This window comes from Podarcis vaucheri (assembly GCF_965113315.1).
Source record: "Podarcis vaucheri genome assembly, chromosome: 13".
In the NCBI taxonomy this organism is placed as follows: domain Eukaryota; kingdom Metazoa; phylum Chordata; class Lepidosauria; order Squamata; family Lacertidae; genus Podarcis; species Podarcis vaucheri.
Window position 1 is genome coordinate 37569578 of NC_138751.1, and position 24326 is coordinate 37593903.

Below are 24326 nucleotides of genomic sequence, written 5' to 3' on the forward strand. Positions count from 1 at the left end.
CCTTCAGGTATTTGCAGCATGATATCACAAATATCTATCTATCCATCTATCTACTGTGAAGCTAGTGAAGATGTAGAGTGCAAGACCTTTGTGACAGGAGTGTGCAGATGGGTGCCTTTCCGGAGGCACTGCACCAAATTTCTGTAAGCTACACAATACAGATGCAAAGTCTGTATGGATTTCCCTGCTTCTCCGCACAGGAGAAATGACAGCTTAGGCAAGCCATTCAGGGGACTTTGCTGAGCCATCTGCACTGGGGAGGCTGCAAAACCACACACCACATTGTAGTTCCCTTTCACATCTACTGGGTGTTGTACATTTGACTAAGCATAAATTTAGGACAGGTGAAAACGTGCATTACTGGAGCAGCCGAGTCATTACGGAAGCACAATCACTATTGTACACAGATGTGGAAGTCCTTGCGCAGAATCGAGTTCACGGCAAACGGTTCTGCCATACTGTGGCGAACAGTGCCGATTGGCTTGTGCCTGGGATGTCACAAACCTTCCTCCGCCCCCATTGCCATAGCTGCTTTTCAGATGCAGTTCTTTTTTAAAAAATAAATACATGAAGCGAGAAACATTTAATCAGTGCTTTTTTCCTATTAAAAAATGTTTAGGGGTACTCTCATTTTGACTCAAGGAAATCACCATTTTATAGTTCAGATCGGGGAAAATAAATACAGTCAATGGACAAAAGTACTAAGATTTAGGCGTCTGCCCCCCCCCCCTGAAAAAAAGCACTGCATTTAAATGAATAAATGTTCATGCTGCTCTCGTTTTATTTCTTACAAAAAGACTCATCCGAAGACTGGAGGAACTGCACAGCCAACTGAGCTCACTGTTCAAATCACTGATCTGTCAATGACACTTGGAAGATATTTGGGAAATACCAGGCTCCCTCTCGGGGGAGGTGAGACACTCACCCCATGCAAAGTCCTGTTTAAAGGTGCATCTGCCCACTCTAAAAGGTACAGTGGTGCCTCGCAAGACGAAAAGAATCCGTTCTGTGATTCTCTTCGTCTAGCGGTTTTTTCGTCTTGCGAAGCAAGCCCATTGATGGATTAGCGGATTAGCGCTATTAGCGGCTTTTAGCGGCTTATCTGCTGATCGGATCAGCTGATAAGCGGCTTAGCGGCTTAGAAAAAGGGGGGGAGGGAAAAAAACCAGCAGGAACTTGCAAGACATTGTCGTCTTGCGAAGCAAGCCCATAGGAAATTCGTTTTGCGAAGCACCTCCAAAACGGAAAACTCTTTCGTCTAGCGAGTTTTCCGTCTTGCGAGGCATTCGTCTTGCGGGGCACCACTGTACAAGGTGGAGATGTGGGAAGCTCTCAAATGAACCTACCCTCAGGAATTGGTCCTATCCCTGTTCTGGAGCAGGTGGTGGCTGTTGCTCACTGAGGCAGAAGGCAGAGAGGTCAGCAGGAGGTGGAGCCACAGCCAACGCATTCTCGTTTTTGCCCTGACCCTCTTGCCTGCTGAGTTTTACAAGGGCAGCACGGAGGCCGAGGAGGAGCAAAAAGTCGGGAGAACGGTGCCGCTTCTTGCAGCAACAGAAGGCTGCTACCACAAGAAATATCTCTTCTGAAAGCCCAAGCAGAGCTATCTATGGGTGCTGAGGTGCTGAAGTAGGTCATCTTATGGGATGGCCTTTTAAAAAGGCATGGGTCACCCACAAGCACATCTCCTGCTGTTGCACTTATTTGCTCATTATTTGGGGGGACAATTTATTATATACCGGTTTCCTTTAGCTTAAGCGGTTTACAACACAGGTTAAAACATCTTAAATAAACAGCAACGGTGATGATAACGGGTCTGGTGCTTCAGAAGTAGAGGGGGGGCATCACCTGTCTTGCAATGACAACTGAGACAAATATATAGGGATTTCTGGCTAGGATACATTTTACTGCTTCCCCCTCCTTCTCCCCATATGGCTTATTTTTCCTCACTATTCCTGCAAAATGTACACCTGTGCATGTACATGGATTTAAAAAGGTATGAAATTAAGAACTGATCAGAAGTTAAGGGGGAACACTGCCATATCTCTTACCGCTCAGGTAGCTGGATTCATGCTTACGAGGGTCCTCAGTATCTAACATGAACACGCTGGGTAATTTAACCACAGAAGTTTCTCTTTGCCAAGGAAGGGAAGAACCCGTGGCGCTCCAAATGTTGTTTGCCGACGACTCCCATCATCCCCGGCTACTGGGGGAACCACACTGGCTGGGGCTGATGGGAGTCATACATCAACACAACACCTGGAGGGACGCAGGTTCCCCCATCCCTGCTCTGATGCACGAATTCTGAACCTCATCCACGTGAGGATTTTCTCTCCCACCTTTTATTTTCCAAACAGACCTCTTGCTGGCTTTGCGTGCACACACAGACACACACACACTGCCCGTTCCTGCCTCTCATCATGTCAGCGCCATAGCCTTTGAAGGGTGGACAAGAATCTGCAAAACCAGCAACCAAATAAAGACAAGGCAGCTTAAAAACAACGAACAAAACCCGAAGGCAAAAGGTGCCTTGGGGTGGCTCTAACTTAAGGGTTAGGGTGCTTCAGGCCACAGGTACAGAGAGGGGCCTGTTCCTGACCTCATTGCCTTTTCCGTGACTTATCTCTCATTTTTGTCTCTCTAGTCAAAACAAAATAGGAGGGCAAAAGACTGCTGTCTGCAGAAACAGACCACGCCGAGCCATTTATTTTTTCCACGTCTTAGCCTGCTTTCTCCCCTGAAACCTAAAGCAGCTGAAAATACTCCATACACGCAAGAGCAGCAGCATGGCAGAACATGTATAACCCTGGGCTTTATCCCACAGGCGGTGGGGTGGTGCTCTGCTTGTGTCAGTGAACGGGAACTTGTGACTCTCACTTTGTTGGGCTCCACCAGCCCCAGCCAAGCGTGGCCCAATGGCCAGTGGGAGCTGGGAAACCAACCAAGTCCCCCATCCCTGAGCTTATGTACATGTTTGTTTTTTAAAGCAGCAGAAGGCTGAGCACATGTACATTCACCCACCCACTGCTGCACCTGTGACTAAACGCTTCCTAGCAGTGGCCAGGCTGCCCCCTGGTACCCTGATGGGCCAAAACATATATTTTCATGTTGATGGGTGAGGTCTGCATCCCCACTTCCCTTCTCCCTGGCTTGGAAGGCTTTCTGCATGCTGGGCACTGCAAGGATCTTGCCTTCAGGCATGGGTTGTGCCTCATAAATAAAACCAGGGCAATGAATGTCTTTTCTGCCCTGGGCAAGTTCTATGGCTCCCTCTACTGGCTGTCTCCCACAGCTCCAAAGGAAGGAAGGAAGGAAGGAAGGAAGGAAGGGAGGGAGGGAGGGAAGACCCGCCTACTAGCCCCCCTCTTTTTGTTCATCATGGCTATGTGTGTGATCACCTCCATCATGGGATGGAGCATCTTTGCAACCCTCCACCTCTCCCACATGGGACCCTTGGATGAATTAAACCAAAGCAAACCCAGAGGATCCCTAAAGCAGACCCTGGCAAGGATAACAACCGTAAGTGCAGCTAAAAAACACATCACAGTCTCACATTCCACACAATGTCCCGTCCCCCCCATCCCCAGTGCCCTCCCCCACCACGCACAGCTTAGAAATCCCATTGCCCTGAATTAGTGAAAACAATACCAAGCCCCATCTTCTCCCTTGTTGCCTTATCCCTGCTAGCAACTTTCCAAAGGAAAGGAGAGTTTGGTGGTACAAGTTAAAAAAATACTATTAAATAATACATCTGTAATAAAATTATATACCTTTTTTTTTCTTTATATCCATTTCTTTTAAAAGCTAAAATTGCTCTATGGTTTTTTTTATTCCCCTGCCCCAAAACATTTTTCTTTTCATTTCTTTTCTTTCATTTTTTGGCTGGTGAAGTGACAGCAAAGAAATTCTCTCCTTTTTTTCTTTTCTTTTTTTTCTCCTTTTTTTCTTTTTCTTTATGAATGGACAAAAAAGTTTCATCGAAACAAAGTTTGTGCACGCGATACAAGAAATCAAATTATTTACAATAAATGATGAGGAATCTTTCGAACGATGACGGAGGGAAGTAGGAGGAAAGAGAAAGAGAGAGAGAGAGAGAGGAAAGAAGAGAGAGAAATCCTCAAGAAAGCATTGGTCATGAAACAATCAACATAAGCAGTTATCTTCATTACAAAAGGGATTTAATGACACATGGCATGATCCAGCTAAGGTAGATGCACGCTCGTAAACAGGCCTGTATGGAGATATCGCTTGCCAGATTGGGAATGTAGGCACCAAATCAGATTCTGCATTGCATTGCTCTGAACGAACATCCTAGCGCAGAGCTTCCCAAATTTTTCAAGTTTGGCGACACACTTTTTGGACATGCATCATTCTGTGACACAGTCATTCGGCTCTCCATCACTTCGTGACACGGTAATTCAGTTTTACTAGCAAACCAGAGGTTAAACGAACCCCTTTCCAGCCCCAGGAGGAGCGCCTGCAGCCAACTCACTTAACATTGTCGCAACACACAGTTCTGAAAGCTCACTCTTGGTGTATGTTTGAATCGATACACCCACCCACATTGTCCCCAGACTAGTTTGCTTGATAACCCTTTGTTTACAGCTACAGCTGGATCAGGCCCAATGCGCATTGGTGCTGGGGATTTACACGTGATTCCTTCCCCCACGTTTGTACAGGGTGATCTCCCTTAGAGATGGTTAACTTAAGCAGGGATGGTGGGAGGGAGGGAGGGAAAGAGGAAGGGATGGCGGAGGAGAAGCAAACCTCACAGGGAATTTAAGGCATTAACAAAAACGACTTAAAGGCACACTTTTAATTTCTCCCCCCTTTCTCCTCAACCTCGGGGGTTTCTTCTCCTAGAGATTAATTCAGGAGGACTATACAATACTGAGGAACACTTTTTTTTTTAACAGCTGAAATGGGTCGGGAGAAAGATACGCGGTTGAGGCAACACAGGTAGGATTTAAACCCAAAACTGTTTGGATCTAACGTCGCAGGGGAGGGGGAAGAAGTGAGAAACTGCCAAAGGGTAGGAACTGGAGGCAGGGGGAAAGGCATTTGGGAAGCTGGGTGGGTTTGCTTTCGGATGCCCATCTCAATGTGCAAAAACCCGGAGCTGAGAAATGGCATTTCAGGAACAGGATCGGCAAGAAGGGGCAGGTCCGGCCCAGCCCAAGAGGCAGTACAGGTGGCTGCCTAGGGCAGCAAGAGTCCCAAGGGTGCTCCAGGCGTCTTGGGAAATCCCTAAAGGGGGACGCGCAACTCCCCGCTCCTGCCCTAGACCCGAGAGAGGTGTGGAAGCAATTGCAAGCCCCCTCCCCAGATTTCCTGACTGCAACCTATTACGCCCCTCACTCCACAAACAAGTGAATGGAGCAAAATAAGAATAACAACAACAACAACAATAATAATAATAACCCACTTGCATGAAGTTAAGGGGAGAGAATCTGAAACTGGGACAACCTCCAAGGAAGAAATGTAGTGTGTGTTTGTGTGTATATATATGTATGTGTGTGTGTGAAAAATTTTTTTTTGTTACCTAGGGTAGCAAAATGGCTTGCACCAACCCTGAGAAGGGGGTGAGTTTAGCGGCCAGGGAGGCGGGGGAGCAGGAAGGGAGAGGGAATGATGTCTTAAGAATGGAACAAGAGAGGAGATGCTTGCATGAAAGCCCCTACCTCACCACCATTCCCCTCACAAAAATCCTTAAAGAGTTAGGACAAAATGGTGATGCTGGTGAGAACATATGCCAGGAGACTGACGCGATCACGCACACACACACATGGGCTCGTTTTCTCCAGTGCAACTTTTTTTTCCTTTTTTTTTAATAGATTAAAAAAAAATCAATTCGTAGTAGTTGTTGCTGTTGCTGCTGCTGCTGCTGTTTTTTTAAATGGACTCACAGAATTACCAATTAACCCACAGAGTGACAGCTACACAAATCAAAGTCTTGGCACTTCACAACACGGGCTCGGCCTCCATTGGCTCTTCTGCTGGCCTGGAGGGAGAAGACAATAGGACAACTGGTTACTGGCCTCCCATTGGCCCAGAGGCGGACGCAGCTATTGGGCTTTACAGCTGTGATGTCAGAGAAGGCTCAAGAAATATTTTAAGTGCCGAGGCGGAAGGGGCCAATCGCAACGTGCTGAAAGTCAGCATGGTGGTCAGAAAAAACGGAAGGTTTGCTCAGGGTGAACAAAACAGCCTTATACACAGAAAGAAAGGAAAGTTGGCTTATACTGAGTCAGACCACTGTTTGCACTGGCTGGCAGCAGCTCTCCAGGGCTTCACCTGAAGATGATGGGGGTTGAACCCAGGACCTTTTTGCTTACATACCATGTGCTCTACCACTGAGCTATGAGGTAGGAAGCAGTTAGGCAAGGTCAGGAGTTGGAAAGCTGAGCAGAAAGAGCACTCAGAAGTCAGAGGCGCTAATAATAATAATAATAATAATAATACTTTTTATTTATACCCCGCCCTCCCCAGCCAAGGTCAGGCTCAGGGTGGCTAACAAGCAATAATAAAAACAAGTTGAATGAATACAACTTAAAAACAAGATTAAATACAATTAAATTATTGAAACATTAAAATATTAAAATACAGCCTCATCACCGGAGGAGAAAGGAAAAGGAAAAAAGAAAGAGGGGGAGGGAATCAAATTGGCTCCAAGCCAAAGGCCAGGCGGAACAACTCTGTCTTACAGGCCCTGCGGAAAGAAATCAGATCCTGCAAGGCCCTGGTCTCATGAGACAGAGCATTCCACCAGGCCGGGGTCAGTGTTGAAAAGGCCCTGGCTCTGGTTGAAGCTAATCTAACTTCCTTAGGGCCCGGGACTATTTATGGACCTTGAGGCTCTCCGTGGGGCATACCAGGAGAGGCGGTCCCGTAGGTACGAGGGTCCTAGGCCGCTAAGGACAGAGACAGGAAACCTGTGGCCCTACAGATGTTGCTGGGCTCCGACTCCCACCAGCCTTCATCCAGATTGGCCACTGGCTAGGGATGATGGGATTTGTACTTCCACAGGGCAACGCATTGATTACCCTTGACCGAAAACACTTGTGATAAGATGCCTGCGCCCTCTGATACGGTTTCCCCCTGATCTGAAGGAGCGAACGTACCGGACATCACTGTCTGCTTTGCCCTGCTCTGTGTCCACTGACAGCGACGCCATGGCACTGACCGTCTCGGCCTCTTCTGCCTCACCCTTCTGCGCCTCCAGCAAGGAGCAGCCGACCATCGCTGCAGAACATTTCACTGAGTTCCAGTGCTTACCTGAGACGAAAAGGAGCAATGTGTCATACAGGAATGGCCTGTGCCGTTTGAACTTCTGGAGCTGCCCTCCCAGAACACTCTAGTGATTCCAACCTCTCTTTCCATCTATGCACAAAAGCCTGTCTGACTTCCTTCTTTTTTTTGCAAAGTCTTTGGACACAGTCCCTGAACTCCCCAATCACAATCTCCTACTATAACCAAACCTGGCTATAGCAGGAATCATCAACTTTTTGCAAGCTGGAGAAACTGTTGTGGGTGCACATGTTTAACGCCACAACCTTTACTTAACTTCTGTCTTTGGTATCACTTGCGGGAACAGCTTTAAACACACTGTTCTCAGAGTCTCGCCATACACTGAACAATAGCAAGCCCATATTGGCCACAGAGGGCGCTGCTGTCACTCGTCTTAGGGCCATAGTGAGAGGATCAATACAGTCGTACCTTGGAAGTCAAACAGCTTAGTTGCCAAATGTTTTGGCTCCAGAACGCCACAAACCTGGAAGTGACTGTTCCGGTTTGCAAACTATTTTTGGAAACCGAACGTCCAGTGGGGCTTCTGATTGGCTGCAGGAGTTTCCTGCAGCCAATCAGAAGCTTTGCTTTGGTTTTCGAACGTTCTGGAAGTCAAAAGGACTTCCGGAATGAATTCCATTTGACTTCCAAGGTACAACTGTCAGTGCTTTAGCAAATCCCTATCTGCAACATTCCATCTTTTTGTTAATTTGGCATCAGAAATACGACAAAATCTTACTCTGGATTTCAATGACGTTCTCCAGTGTGGCCACAGCATTTGCATTGGGCTTCTGCCGCAACAGAGCTTGATCCATCTGTTCCAGCTGTGTCAGAGAGAGAGAGAGAGAGAGAGAAAAGAGAGCGCTCAGTTTCTACGCTGAAAGATCTGAGGACTCAAAGCTGACTGGAACTTGTGAGTTGGGAAGAAGGGGAAGGAAAGGCAGGCAAGAAACAAAAGTGCAAAGCTAAGCGGAGGGGAGGGGAGGCCGCAGGTGAAAGGTCAAAGAGCAGGGCCTGATGGAGATTCCTTTCCTGTGAAGCCTTAGACCAGCGATGGGAGGCCTGTGCAGTTCTCTAGATGCTGTTGGACTCCCATCCCCGCCAGACAGCATGGCCAACGGTCAAGGCTGATGGGAGTTGTAGTCCAACAAAATCTGGAAGGCCGCCCAGGTCCCCCACCCCTGCCTTGGTCCCTTCCTCCTTCTGTCAGTACTTATAACCTGAAAGAAAAGCATGTTAATGTTTATGAATTCAGAGAAAAAGGACAAAAAAGGGTTAAGTTATAGGTGGGCTGGTTAATTTTGGGTAGGGTGCTTGTCCTGCACCTGCAAGAGCGAGTCAGCAAGCATGTGAAAGTGACTCGGCACAATCTAAAGCATAAATACACTTGAGTTTGAAGCAAGTTTGCTCTTGGCCAGAGCTCAGTCTGTGTTGGAAAGCAGTAAGGAGTCTGTACGCTGCTTGAAGGATTGTAATATAACCTATAAGATGTGGAACTGCATTATACGGTCAGAAAAGGGACTGACCCTACCTAGAACTGTCTGGTGTTTTTCTGTTCCGCTGGCACACTCCGCTGCCGTGTTGAATGAGCAACTCTGCCAGCCCCAAAACAAGGCGTATCCTTCCCCTTTTTACCTCTGCCCACCTCCTCCTCCTTTGCTTCCCTCGGTTGTCTCCCCCCGTGTTGAATTATTCCCATTATTGTTTTAATTTGTGATATCTCCTTCAAAATACATCTCCCAAGGCAATTTACAGAAATATAAATAGCTTAAAAAATGTCACAAACCGATACAGTGGTACTTCGGGTTACATACGCTTCAGGTTACATACGCTTCAGGTTACAGACTCCGCTAACCCAGAAATAGTACCTCAGGTTAAGAACTATGCTTCAGGATGAGAACAGAAATCACGCGGTGGCAGCAGGAGGCCCCATTAGCTAAAGTGGTGCTTCAGGATAAGAACAGTTTCAGGTTAAGAACAGACCTCCTGAACGAATTAAGTACGTAACCAGAGGTACCACTGTACTAAAAAAAGGTAAAGGTACCCCTGCCCGTATGGGCCAGTCTTGCCAGACTCTAGGGTTGTGCGCTCATCTCACTCTATAGGCCGGGAGCCAGCGCTGTCCGCAGACACTTCCGGATCACATGGCCAGCGTGACAAGCTGCATCTGGCGAGCCAGCGCAGCACACGGAACGCCGTTTACCTTCCCGCTGGTAAGCGGTCCCTATTTATCTACTGGCACCCGGGGGTGCTTTCGAACTGCTAGGTTGGCAGGCGCTGGGACTGAACGACGGGAGCGCACCCCGCCGCGGGGATTCGAACCGCCGACCATGCGATCGGCAAGTCCTAGGCGCTGAGGTTTTACCCACAGCGCCACCCACGTCCCACCACTGTACTAGTATAGGTTTAAAAACAACACATAACAACACCTCAGGCAGAGGCCTTTTCATCAAGCTGGAAAACCTTTAGACTTGCAAGCTCTTTGGGGCAGGGGCCTGTCCTCACCTACTCCCATAAAACACTAAGTGGCACTGCACAATCTTTTTTCTCCATGCAATTTTTGGCTGTGCCCTAAACTGCAGCAGTCAAACACACAGCTCCCTGTTTTCGGCCACCGAAGTGGACAAGCTGCACCGATTTCCAGCTGGGCCTTGTGGAGGTGCCATCAGCAGGGCAGACGTCCGAATGCATACATAAACAGAAACTGGCGGGCATTCATGTGCCAGGACAGACATGCCTTTCTCTGCCTTTCCCACCCCACAAAGCAAAGGAGTGCCAGACCTCTTTCCAGAACCTCGGCCAAAGATTGCCCAAAAGCTTTGGGCATCGTCCCAAGCCAGCAGGTTGAGGCTTCGGGACTGCTTCTCCCCCCGTGCCAGCTGCACTCACCTCAAGGCCAAGCAAGGCGGAAACGCAGGCTTCAGAGGCATCGCAGATGGCTGTCAGATCGTGACCTCCTTCCAGCGCCAGGACGACACGCCCGCCCGCCAGCTTCATCAGCTGCTTGGTCAGGTGCCCAAAACCTGTGTGGCCGGGAAGAAAACAACAACAGAAAAACCAGAAAGATGAAAAACCATCGTTTTCTGATTGAGATGCAGTACTCCTCCTTCTCCCTCAGTTAGAGGGACTGGAGGAGGCCACTAACGCTCACCTTGAAATCTAAAAACAGTGGCCCTCAGAATTTAACAAGCCATTCATAGCAAGGCAGGTGGCCAGTAAGCCATTATCCACTTTTGACTTGCATTCATAGGCTACCTCAAAATATTGGGGAGGTGGGGGCTAAGCGGCTTGAATGGATAAATAATAGGCGAGTTGGAACTCCAGCTAGTGCAAGCACAAAGGGGCCATAGGTCACTGGCAGTGTACGCATGCATAAAGTCCCAGGGACAATCTCTAGCATAGAAACATAGGCCCAGAATGGCTCAGAGCACAACCGTTCAGCCTATAGGAGGGCTAGAAGCTGCCTTATATTGAGTCAGGCCACTGGTCCTGTGCAATTCCGGGTACAATTCTGTGGCCGTTGGGATGCATTTTGGTTTGCCTGCTGATGAAACTGAGTGTATGATGATTGATAATATTGTCATTTATCTTTTTAGACTCCTAAGTAGTAGCAGTTGCCTGGACATTGTCCTGTTCGCCTCTGTATACCTCCATCCTTATTCAGACATTGTGGCAGATTGCAATGTTTAGCTGGTGATATTGTGAGGTTTAGCTGGTGATATTGTGAGGCTTAGCTGCTGATAACATTGCAGTGTTTAGCTGGTGAGTTATTGAGATGTTAAAAATCAGATATAGCCTAACCCTTACACACATTGTGATTCGTAATATATTGCCAGCTCAAATATTATGAAACAATTATCACGATGTGAAGCTCAAACCGGTTTTAGATGATATAGCTATATACTGCCCAGCCCTAGGCAGTGGTTCCCAATTAGCTAAGTACTTCAGACCTCCTGTTTTTCCTAAGTCAAGCCATGGACCTGTTGTATTTGAACATTTTGATATCTCTATGGTAGTTTTTGTCATGTGAATGGTGCCACAGACCCCCTGGGTGGGTTACGCGGACCACCTGGTGACTGCAGACCCCCAGTTGGGAACCATTGCTCTATGTGAATGGCTCTTTCTATTTACAAACTGAGGCGAGGGGGGCTCCCCCCCCCACATGACCCACACTCACATTTGGCCGTGACAGAATATCCACCCAGTGGGGACAGGTGTCCCTCCACAGCATCGAAGCCAGCAGAAACGAGGACCACGTCTGGGGAGAACTCATTGGCTATTGGCATCACCACAGTCCTGGGAAGACACAAAACAGCCCTCAGAGGTCTCTTAGGAGGAAACACGACAGCACCAGCGCCAGCCCTGCCCTATCCTATTGACAGGGGAAATTCAAGACATGCTCACCTTCCTGCTTTTCTCGTTTCTCCAACACACTGACTCAATCTAACACCCATCTCTGTTGTGTCAGGGGGTTGTGAGATTATCATGGAAGGTGACAGAAAGGTCTACTGCTTTCTAGCCCCAACAGCAACTTCCTCCTGGATGTCTCCCTACCTAGACACCTCAAAAAGGTGGTGGCTAGGATAGGTCAGCCTCCCACAACCTGGTACCCTCCAGAAATTCTAGACTTGAGCTCCCAGCATCCTCAACCAGCATGTCTGATGGGGTCATCGATGATGGGAGTTATGGTCCAAAATGTGTGGAGAGCACCAGTTTGGGGGAAGCCAGCGACAAGGGAAGGACCAGACTTCTGAGAGGAGAGAGACGGTGTGGGCCATCAGGCAATGGCTTTTCCCACCTGCTTTATTATCTTATTTTATTATTTATTAAATTTGTATAACTGCAAATCTCAGGGCAGTTCGCAGCCTTGCTCCACCCTCCAGCCCCTAAGACTCTTTCCCAGACCATGACTTTAAAAACAGCAGAAGCAGCTGAGAAGAGGAGTTCAGGAGTTGTTGTTTTTAAAATAAGTTGTGTGTCTCTGTTTCTCAAGTGGCTCCTTTTGCATGGTTTTGTACGTGTCGTGGTATTTTACATGTTGCAACTTGCTGCTATTTTTATTGATTATAGGTTATGGTGATTACTAAAGAGAGAATTTCTGCTTAATTATTGCTTGCTGATATTTTATTGTGCACTATGATAATATAATGGAATATTGAATATTAATTTGATATGTTTAAAGTTATGTTTTTATTACGACTTCTTTGTATTGGATCATGTTGTTGTAAGGTGTGTGGTCTTATGCTGGGTATTTTGTTTTTTCTTCAGCTTGTACGCCCCCTTGCGTATAGCAATAAAGAAAGGCAGTATACAAATTAGAAGTGAAATGATAATTATTTCTACCCTGTGTACCTAATAGCGATTGCAATTTTCCACGTGCTGATCCCTTATGTGATCATAACAGGTAAAAGTTAAAAGGTAAAGGACCCCTGGACGGTTAAGTCCAGTCAAAGGCAACTATGGGGTTGTGGCGCTCATCTCGCTTTCAGGCCGAGGGAGCCAGCGTTTGTCCACAGACAGCTTTCTGGGTCATGTGGCCATCAGGACTAAACTGCTACGGGTGCAAAAGAACACTGTGACAGAAGCCAGAGCGCACGGAAACGTTGTTTACCTTCCAACCACAGTGGTACCTATTTATCTACTTGGACTGGTGTGCTTTCGAACTGCTAGGTTGGCAGGAGCTGGGACCGAGCAACGGGAGCTCACTCCGCCATGGGGATTCAAACCACCGACTTTCCGATCAGCAAGCCCAAGAGGCTCAGTGGTTTAGACCACAGCATGGCCCGCATCCCTTGATCATAACAGCACCACCCGCATAAAAGGAGCAGTCAGTGGCAGGCCTGTGAGAACGCTGAAGTTTGCTGATGCACACAAAACCCTTAAGGGGGAAACCCTCTCAGTGCAGAAACCCAGTATGTGGGCACCCCTGGCAGAGAGTTAGGGAGATCCCAGTTAGGGAGAGTGAATGCCAGCAGACCTACCGGAAGGCAGTCAGATACTCCACGTCACCAATGGGAGGGTCCACTCCACCAGTCCAGGCAATGTTGACGTTGTAACCTACACCCATCCCGCTGCCAACCTGGAAGAGAGAAGCCTCGTAAGTCACAAATGCTGGCTCTTATTTGCAGGTTGGATCATGCACCAAGCTGCCAGTGGGAAGGGGCAAAGGGACACTGGCATACATCTGAGGCTGGGGGGGGGGGAGAACTTGCATGCAGATGGACCCCAGAGAGAATGCAGAAGCACAACAGAGAAGCAAAAGAGAGAGGGGGGCAAGGGCAGCAGCATGCAGGACGCCTGCTGGAGAAAATGCTGGTCTGTCTCAAATGATTGGGGTCAGAAGAGACAGGACACACATACATGCAGGGATTTCTGTGAATTCTGCACCCTCGGCAACGTTCCAACCTCTGCCCCCCCCCCCCAAGCTGTTTCCTGGACTACAAAACCTTTCCCTGAACAAAATGGCGGAGTTAACTGATTAAAGTCTTCTCTTCAAACTGTTCTTGGGGGATAAACCTTCTCTCTTTCTTCCTGCAATTCTTCCCTCCTTTACAGAGCTGCTTTAGGTGCATTCTGATGCAACTCCTTATAGGAGCCAATGTAGATTTCTTGGTCGCAAAGCAACCTCTGTTTGCGCCCTGCTTTCGCATCCTTTACTGATGCATCTATTAATGCTTCAGGGAGTTAAAAAGAGGGTGGTTTTAGGAACTGGAGAAGCTGGTGGGGAAAATCCGAAACCAGCATGATCAAGCATTTCAAAAAGACTGGAGTGAATTTATACAATATTTGAAGGACCATTGTAAGCAATTAACAGCACTAGCAGGGTTGCAAGAAGACTTGTTAACGACAGTTGTTTCTACCTTTTTATATTTATTTAAAAATTGTGAAATTTTGAATGAGTGAAATGTAAATGGGAAAATGTATAAATGCTATTGATATAAAGATGAATTTGGAAAACCAAGAGGCGGGGAGTCGAAAAGCTCTTTAGAGCAAAAGAAGTAAAGGGGATGATGAGGATGTGTTTAAATATTATAAAATGGAAAATCAATAAAAGTTATTATAAAAAAAACAAAAAGAGGGTGTTTTTTAAAAAAACACCTAGAGAGGGATTTCAAGCTAGATTCAGCACCAACATCTTGATTATTGCAAAAACAAGCACCAGAGGTGAATAAAGGTGTGCACTCACCTCTTCAGGAGCTCCACTGCCTGGGAAGAAATTGCCATTGTCGTAGCGGTGCAGAGAAACATAGAGCACGTTGGGGTCGCTGTAGAATGCCTGCTGGGTGCCATTGCCATGATGGATATCCTGCCAGAGCAGAATGAATGAATTAAATAAATAAATAAATACATAAATAAATTATTATTTATACCCCACCCATCTGGCTGGGTTTCCTCAGCCACTCTGGGCGGCTTCCAACCGAATATCAAAAACAATACAGCGTCAGACATTAAAAACTTCCCTAAACAGGGCCGCCTTCAGTTGTCTTTTAAAAGTAAAATAGCTGTTTATCGCCTTGACATATGCTGGGAGGGCGTTCCACAGGGCGGGCACCACTACCGAGAGGGCTCTCTGCCTGGTTCCCTGTAACTTCACTTCTCGCAGCGAGGGAACCGCCAGAAGGCCCTCCTTGGAGCTGGACCTCAGTGTCCGGGCTGAACAATGGGGTGGAGATGCTCCTTCAGGTATACAGGACCGAGGTCGTTTAATAATAATAATAATAGTAATTTATTATTTGTAACCCGCCCATCTGGCTGGGTTTCCCCAGCCACTCTGAGCGGCTTCCATAGAAACCAAAAATACACTAAAATATCACAGATTAAAAACTTCCCTGAACAGGGCTGCCTTAAGATGCCTTCTAAATGTCAGGTAGTTGTTTATCGCTTTGACATCTGATGGGAGGGCGTTCCACAGGGTGGGCGCCACTACCGAGAAGGCCCTCTGCCTGGTTCCCTGTAGCTTTGCTTCTCGCAATGAGGGAGTTTAAGGCTTGAAAGGTCAGCACCAACACTCTGAATTGTGCTCACAAATGTACTGGGAGCCAATGAAGACCTTTCAGGACCAGGAAATATGTTAGCCAATAAGGACGCACCAACCCAAGCCTAAGCAGCTTCAGGCGCAGAGTGAGAGACCCTTACCCAGTCCACGATGAGGATTTTGCTAATGGCAAGCTTTTGCTGGAGGAGCTTGGCAGTAATGGCAACAGAGTTGAAGAAGCAGAAGCCCCTGGGAAATGAAAGGGGAGAAAGGTATTATCAGAAATGTCAGGGATGATGATGAGGATGAGGAGGATTACTTTGCTTCATTCACTTGTTTGTGGAGTGAGGGGGGAGAATGGGTTGCAATCAGCTACACGTTAGGAAAAACTTCCTAAAACGCGTAACCAAAGAATGCTTTTTGAAAAAATTTAACACCATGCACATGGAGCATTCCACAATCCCATCACATCCTGTTCACCACTAAAGTGTTTACACTGGCCCAGATACCAGACTTTGCTTACTATAAAAATATACAACAGCTTTGCCACTGGCTTTTTTTTTATAATAAACACCATGCCCAGTATCAAGAGAAGAGTGGGCAGGAAAGCAACAGCACAGATAGCAGGCTTGACCACCACACTCATGGACTTGGGCATGCCCATTTAACTAAGATACTGTATCTCCCAGAAGCAGTAATGCAAGTTAATCATTGCTATATTTTGAAACCATGATCCCACTGACATCAATGGAATTTAAGCTAGTCAACGTGACCAACGTTTCACATTGATTCCAGCAGGAATTCTAAGTCCGAATCCAACTCTAAGGTTTGGTCCAGCTCCTTTCTTTTCTGAACTACCTAATCCACAGGGAAGGAGGATAGAAAAACTCCCAATTACACTCAGTGCAGCAGTAACTCAGCAGCCTCTTTAAAGAATTGTGTTGGTGCAGGCATAAGTGGAATTAAAGGGGGATGGGGTGGAGGAGGTGGGCTTCTCCTACACAAAAAAATAAATGGGCAAAGCTTGGCAAATTTGCATAGCCCTGCTCCTCGGATCTAGTCGGAGGAAGTAACCCGCTCAGAATACCCTCCTCCACAGATGCAGGGAATCTCAGTCCCAGATAGGCAGGAAAGACTAGTTGGACGCTCCCCTAAGAAGCCCTGAAAGGTAAAGGGACCCCTGACCATTAGGTCCAGTCGTGGATGACTCTGGGGCTCCGGTGCTCATCTCGCTTTATTGGCCAAGGGAGCCGGCGTACAGCTTCCGGGTCATGTGGCCAGCATGACTAAGCCGCTTCTGGCGAACTAGAACAACACACAGAAACACCGTTTACCTTCCTGCCAGAGTGGTACCTATTTATCTACTTGCACTTTGACGTGCTTTCGAACTGCTAGGTTGGCAGGAGCAGGGAAGAAGCAACGGGAGCTCATGCCATCAAGGGGTTCGAACCGCCGACTTTCTGATCAGCAAGTCCTAGGCTCTGTGGTTTAACCCACAGCGCCTCCTGCATCCCCAAGCCCTGAAAGAGACGTGCTTAATTCCATGATGAGAACCACACTCAAAAAGAGAGGACAGGATTTCAAACCAAAGCAGCTTAAATGACACCAACAGGGAGAAACACACGTAAAATAGTATTCATGCAGTGAGAAAAGCACCCCATCGCATCTAAACCATTGTTTTTAAAAGAGCAGGATTTGTTTGTTTCTAGTTAATCACATATATCCCTCCTCTTCCTCATTTATGCTACACACTCACATGGCTGTGGATTCCTCTGCATGATGACCTGGTGGCCGGATAATAGCAAATCCATTCTGCAAGAAGAAAAATACACACACGCACAAGTTCACACATGTATTAATCTTTGCTTTTTGTTCTGATTCATGACACATTCCTCCGAGGACCTCAGGGTGGTGAACACAGTGTGTGTGCGTTTGCGCGCGCGCACACACACACACACACTTTATCTTCCTAGCAACCCTATGAGGTAGGCAAGGCTGAGAAATGGTGGTCAGTCCTAAGCCACAACAGTGAGCTTCAGAAGGGTATGTAAACCTGGGATAAAAAAGCCCATTGATTTTGGTACCCAAAGTTGGGTCTGCCATCCCTCCACTCACAGAATAAGATCGTGGAGTGCAGCAAAAATGGGATTCGGAGAAACGATGCACACCAAGATGCCTACAGGAAAACCAGCGTCCAACCAATGGGCATTCTACACATGCTGAGATATCAGTGCTTACATGGGCTCTTTTAGAAGCTGCTTCTTATCAGAGCTGATTGACATTCTGCCCAAGCTCAGAAACACACAGCTTAAATCACTGGGATTTCTGTACACACTGCAGCAGCCAAAGTGAGCTGGAACCGAGCAAGGTTCACATGAGCATAATTCTCCCATGTCCTACCAGCTGTGCTTGGGAACAAGAATTAGAGGTGGGGGAGGGGAGGGCCACGGGCTGCAACATGGAGAAGCTGCACATTCATTGAGCCCGACTTACCTTAAGCTCCCCAGACGCCACTTTAAAGGCCAGCTCCACCAAGCAGCCAACAGCCATGCGGACCGCGCTGGACGAGTGCATCTCATTCCACACTGTGTCGATGTCAACCTGCCATGGAAGGTACAGAGCAAAGCATTGGCAGAAGCTAAGGGCTGCAAGAGGGGAGAAGAGCAGGATCGTTCAGATTGCCTTGGTTTGGCGGCAAGGGAATGGGGCCTAAAGGAAAGGCACACACTCGACACACACACGGATTGGCAGCAGCGAGCCTTTGCTGAGGCCCAGCTAGGTTTGCAGACGGAGGTTTGCAGCAAAATTCACTGCGGTACAGTCAACTCGAATTGGGTGTCGCTGCCAATGCTTCGTTTAACGTCTTAAGCATGATCAGTCATTCACCTGAACATGCTTGAACTGTGGACAAGGAGCAGGGATGCACGCACAAGTCCCTCCCCCAATGTCCTCCTGCACATCAGCTCCCAACACTCTCTGGTTGCATGGGAAAGTCTGCAGGGAGTTTCTGCTCATGTTCACTGGAACATGAATAGACTCCTCCGAGGGATCAGGGACCCTGTTTGATCAGTGTCCCCGATCGCACAGAGTTCTTCTCACGTTCAAGTGAATGCAAGTACAATCCCCTTGCAGATCTTCCTGGGGACTGAGCACGGGGGGCAATGCACACAGGGACGCCAAAGTCAGCTACAGCATGCCCATGTGTCAAGGTGAACACCTCAACACACCTTTTGACTCATCTCTATTTGCCACATTTTTGTTCTCAATTTACTTTTTGTGTTTAAGAAAACACACACACACACACAAAAAAAAACACAGGATCAGGGTTTGTTTCTTCTCCTCCCCACCCCGATTTTTAAATTCTAAAAACCAGGAAGAAAGAGAGAGCTAACATCCTAAAGCAGGCATAGGCAAACTCGGCCCTCCAGATGTTTTGGGACTACAACTCCCATCATCCCTGACCACTGTCCCTGTTAGCTAGGGATGATGGGAGTTGTAGTCCCAAAACATCCGGAGGGCCGAGTTTGAATAAAACTTGCCCGCAAAGTGATTTACCAAGGAAAGGTGGGCTCCTAGTTAGTAGTTCCTGGAAAAAATGTAACGTGTGAAAAAGTACAAAGAAGTGTTTCATCAGATCGTGAGAGGGATCCTTCCCTTCCCTAAGCATCAACCGCTGACTGGGAAATTGCTTTGACGGCAACATACTCACCCCGATTCCACCACATGGGAGGACGGCATACATCTTCGGCGTAAGGGGACCTGTAAAGAGAGGGATGGAGGAGAAAATAATAAAACACACAAAGCAGGAAGCGAACACGTCCTCCATGGGCACACTTCGTCCCCATTCACTTTGGAGAAGCTGTATGCCACAACCAGGGTACTTTACACCGAATAGATTTATTCATTTATTTCACATGATTAATCAATGAAGCAGTTTGTATAGCACGTACGTTAAGAAAACCAATCAAATCAGATGGTAAAAACCAGCTTACCAAGCCATTTTGGACATATACATGATAGAAATCAGTAGTTTTAGGTATATACATGATAAAATACGGTTGCACATTAAAATCCATGTCCAATTTACATGTTCAGAGGTAGGCATGTTTTAAAGTTTTTTAGCAGGTGCCAAAAACAATACAACAAATGTCCCTGCCTAATATCAAAGGGCAGGGAGTTCCACAGTGTAGGGGATGCCACAATGAAATATCAATTCCTTGCACGTGTGGAATGAATTCGTAAAAGTGCCAGTTCTGTAGATCAAAGCAGCTGAGTGAACATATATATATGTGGTAGGCTGGCATCAAGCTGTTATATACCAACACTTTCAATCTGACCTGGTAACAAACTGGCAGCTGGCACAGTTCTCTGAGCAGAGGTGTTTCTGTGCTGACAGTGTTTCATTTGCATCGGCAGTTGGGCTACAACACTCTGCACTAAGTGCAGCTTCCAGATCAAGGACAAGCGAAGCCCCACACGGACTGCACTGCAGTAATCCCATCTTGAAGTCATTAAAGCCTGCACTACTGCGGTCAAGCTATCACAGTCCAAGAACTACCTGTACCAGCTGAAGCCGATAAAATTATGCACAGCAAACTGCATCCACGCAGTGCATGTATGTATTCAGAGATGACTATTTATTGCCATAATCACAGGGCAATTCCCATCTCATCCATCGAATTCAGGAATACTTGCAGCTTTTATATGAAGAGAAAGTTTCTAGTCCCTAAAGATGCATAGGAAAGGTTTAAAGCGGAAATTAGATTTGCTTAAAGCCTTGATATTAGAGGGGAACCTGGAAAGGCCTTGCAATGGACTATACGCCTTCTTCCCCACACTTAAGCCAAAATCTTCCGCCTTTGCCTACTACACAGAGAAATACAATATCATGTACACATCATGGTTAAAGAAATAGTTACAAATTATGAATCAAGAAAAAACAGAATCATGTGATCTGCCGGACACTGTACCTAGCAATTTCTTGCTGTCGAGCTTTTGCCGGTTCAGCGGGCTGGTTCCATATAGTAACGTGTGATGCTCCGAATGCACTGTCTGGATCTCGTCCAACGTTGCTTTCCGACCTCGAATCCTCTATTAGCAAAGAGAAGAGACGGCGATTAGTGCAGAAGACGCTCTCCAGAAGTAACATCAGGTTCGCTTCCGAAGGTGCTTTTCATCAATGCGTCACAGTTGAGAAGTATTAATTGTATGCCACTTTCTATCTAGAGAAAGGTCAGCCTGGAGTTCTGTGGTGGCCGGGGCCCAGCCAACACAAGGAAACCAGCAGTAACAGGAGACAGGGACAGCGGCGGAGCAAGCCAGTCGGGCGCCTGGGACCCACAGCAGCAGGCCGGCCCAAGACAGGACACTCTGCAGGGCCTCTGAGGAGTCTGCCTGCCTCCTCCCACCCAGCATCCCCACAGCTGAGGGGGAGGCAGCAGGCAGACCGTTTGGGGGAGCGCGGAAACTGCGGGCGCCCAAGCCACCGCATCACTCCCAGGAGAGACGCATGGCTCAGGCACGCTGCAGGCCCCTGTTGAATGGTTTCTTTAAATATTAAGGTTCATTATTGTTTCACAAGATGTGTATCTCTTTAAAGGCCAGAGCAAATATCATGACCTAGTTTTACAGCTGTCAAGCAGTATAGCAGGTGCTGTTAAGTTGTTACTTAAGCTTTTGTCAGCAATTGGGTATACAGTGGTACCTCAGGTTAAGTACTTAATTCCTTCCGGAGGTCCGTTCTTAACCTGAAACTGTTCTTAACCTGAAGCACCACTTTAGCTAATGGGGCCTCCTGCTGCTGCCGCGCCGCCAGAGCACGATTTCTGTTCTCATCCTGAAGCAAAGTTCTTAACCCGAGGTAATATTTCTGGGTTAGCGGAGTCTATAACCTGAAGCGTATGTAACCTGAGGTACCACTGTATATAAAGAGCAGTGTGTACCTCTCTCAGTACCCTGGTGAATGGGTCAATGGATGGATGATACTTACAGATGTAATGTAATTTAATGTAAGAGGAGTTTTTGATTTTGTAATTAAAGCCAAGCAAAAGATATTTTTGCGTTTCTTCATTGTTTCCTGAATGTGTGGTCTCCCCAGCACGCTTTCTGCAGCGCAATTAATCTGCCAAATATGCAACAGCCCCGCGGTGAGTGCCATCCGGCACTGTGTCACCCCCCTCAGTGGTGACACCTGGGGCGGCCTGCCCCCACTGCACCCCCCCTCCCTCTGCTCCTGGACAGGGAGACTGAGTCTAGCCAGAGGTGGTAGTAGGTCTTCAGATCTTGTCACCCCCACACTGATAGTGTCCCATAAACAATACTAGTTGCTAACCTGGGCCCGAGATGATGATGATGATACTAATAATAATAAATTTTTATTTATACCCCGGCTAGAGCCAGGCTCAGGGCAGCTAACACTAGTAAAATTACAATTAAAAAAAACCAATTTAAAATACACGTTAAAATATAATTTACAATGCAGCCTCATTTTAATAGTAGCCCATAGATCAAAACCATAAGGGGAGGGAAACATAAGGGTCAGACTGAGTCCAAACCAAAGGCCAGGCGGAACAGCTCTGTCTTGCAGGCCCTGCGGAAAGATGTCAAATCCCGCAGGGCCCTGGTCTCTTGTGACAGAGCGTTCCACCAAGTCGGGGCCAGTACGGAAAAGGCCCTGGCCCTAGTTGAGATGATGATGATTTATTATTTATACCCTGCCCATCTGGCTGGGTTTCCTCAGCCACCAGCAGAAGCACCTAACAATGATTTCAAAACATAACGAAACACTTGGCAGAGCAATTGCTACTTTAAAGAACGACAAACAACCCATCTGCCGCCAAAGACTCTCCAACTAAGTGGCTGAGTCCACTTCCATGCAATGGAAGAAAAGGCAAGGACCCAGTGAAGGGATGGACAGGCAGGAATTCCACTGTCCTTGAAGAACTGCTGAATCCCGACCAAAGAGGCCTAACTGGAACCTGCTTTTGTACAACTGATTGTCTATTTTCCATTTCTGTGCCAAGGAAAGTTAACAGCATCAAGTCAGTGCAACTAGGAAAACCGCGTAAAGCATCAGAACGGCATGGTAACAGAACACTGCTTGCATCTTAGCATTCAATAGCTTTCCTGTAACATCCAGAGTGAGCACACTCTGGATCGTAAATATTCCACCATAGATATTCAAGTATGCATTTTTGTTATAAAAAGGTAAAGGGACCCCTGACCATTAGGTCCAGTTGTGACCGACTCTGGGGTTGCGGCGCTCATCTCGCTTTATTGGCCAAGGGAGCCGGCGTTTGTCCGCAGACAGCTTCCAGGTCATGTGGCCAGCATAACTAAGCTGCTTCTGGCGAACCAGAGCAGCACACGGAAACGGCGTTTACCTTCCCGATGGAGCGGTACCTATTTATCTACTTGCACTTTGACGTGCTTTTGAACTGCTAGGTTGGCAGGAGCTGGGACTGAGCAACGGGAGCTCACCCCGTCACGGGGATTCGAACCGCTGACCTTCTGATCGGCAAGTCCTAGGCTCTGTGGTTTTACCCACAGCGCCACCCGCATCCCTGCATTTTTGTTATAGTTGGTCATAATAAAATGCATTTGATTGTGTTGTTTCTTGCATTGTGTCCTTCCACCAGGCAGAATAAGGTTGGTAAAGCTTGCTCATTACCTTAAGGGTGTTGGTGAAATAGATACCTGTGCATCACCAGTTCTCTGGAGGAGTTACAATAGGCTGCAGTCCTAAACCAATTTAGTTTGGAGCAAGCCCCACTGAGTTGAATAGGGCTTACTTCTGAGCAGTCATGGCTAGGATCGCTCTGTGAGCCATGGAATCTAAACTGATAAAAATAGCAGAATCCAGAGTGCCATTATCAGGCTTATAAGAACACCCCTTTGCTATAAACTGAGGGTGCTTTCATAGAAGAAGAAAATGCAAGTACTTTTAAAATCTCTCATTTGCCCAGAGTGACTTCACACCCACTTGCATCATGCATCTTCAAACATTTAACGCCTTCACACTTCAGAAATATTGCACCTTTGGAGAAGAGGTCACGTCCTTAGGAAGAGACCTTACCGTTGCTATGGTGAAAACAGGGAAACTGACAAAATGATAATGTCTAGTTTGTGGCAAAAGGATGACCTAGATCACCTGAATTGAGTAACAGCCACATTTCCAAGGACTGTCGCTTTAACTTTAAAAATGGATGTTTACTGTTTCAAGCGCTACATCAACCATATTCACAAGGTTGTGGTTGTTGTTTTTCCATAAAGCCACTTGGAGACAAGAGAGGTATTCTTAGCATCACTTGTGATAGCACCCTGACATCAATTCCATAACGCTTTAAGACTCAGAAACAGTCAAATAACCCGATTTCAATTCCTGTGTTTCTCTCGTCCATTTTGGCACACTCCTGGTCTCCAGGAAAACTCTGATCCATTTGAATACAGTGGTACCTCGGGTTACAGATGCTTCAGGTTACAGACTCCACTAACCCAGAAACAGTACCTTGGGTTAAGAACTTTGCTTCAGGATGAGAACAGAAATTGTGTGGTGATGATGCGGTGGTAGCGGGAGGCCCCATTAAAGCCCTAAATGGCCTCAGCCCAGTATACCTGAAGGAGCGTTTCAACCCCCATCATTCTGCCCGGACACTGAGGTCCAGCGCCGAGGGCCTTCTGGCGGTTCCCTCACTGCGAGAAGCAAAGCTACAGGGAACCAGGCAGAGGATCTTTTCGGTAGTGGCACCCGCCCTGTGGAATGCCCTCCCACCAGATGTCAAAGAGATAAACAACTACCTGACATTTAGAAGACATCTGAAGGCAGCCCTGTTCAAGGAAGTTTTTAATGTGTGACATTTCAATGTATTTTTAATCTTTGCTGGAAGCCGCCTAGAGTGGCTGGGGTACAAATAATAAATTATTTATTATTATTATTATTATTATTATTATCATCACCATCATCATTAGCTAAAGTGGTGCCCCGGGTTAAGAACAGTTTCAGGTTAAGAACAGACCTCCAGGACGAATTAAGTTCTTAACCCGAGGTACCACTGTACATAGACTA

The 24326-nt window shown here is 47.1% G+C and overlaps 1 protein-coding gene across 3 annotated transcripts in view; it reads right to left on the reverse strand.

The window, feature by feature from the left end:
* Nucleotides 1-3851: 3851 nt before the first annotated feature.
* Nucleotides 3852-24326, reverse strand: part of HDAC5 (histone deacetylase 5) — a 118445-nt gene continuing 97970 nt past the window's right edge. For all 3 annotated transcript variants that reach the window (XM_082194316.1, XM_082194317.1, XM_082194315.1), the window contains 12 exons: nt 20233-20353; nt 18972-19021; nt 17756-17863; nt 17019-17074; nt 15424-15511; nt 14474-14593; nt 13269-13366; nt 11465-11583; nt 10177-10310; nt 8027-8111; nt 7122-7275; nt 3852-6001 (listed from right to left, as the gene is read on the reverse strand). In XM_082194316.1, coding sequence (XP_082050442.1) covers nt 5962-6001; nt 7122-7275; nt 8027-8111; nt 10177-10310; nt 11465-11583; nt 13269-13366; nt 14474-14593; nt 15424-15511; nt 17019-17074; nt 17756-17863; nt 18972-19021; nt 20233-20353 — 1173 coding nt within the window. In that variant the 3' untranslated portion in view covers nt 3852-5961. The remainder of the gene's footprint in view (nt 6002-7121; nt 7276-8026; nt 8112-10176; nt 10311-11464; nt 11584-13268; nt 13367-14473; nt 14594-15423; nt 15512-17018; nt 17075-17755; nt 17864-18971; nt 19022-20232; nt 20354-24326) is intronic.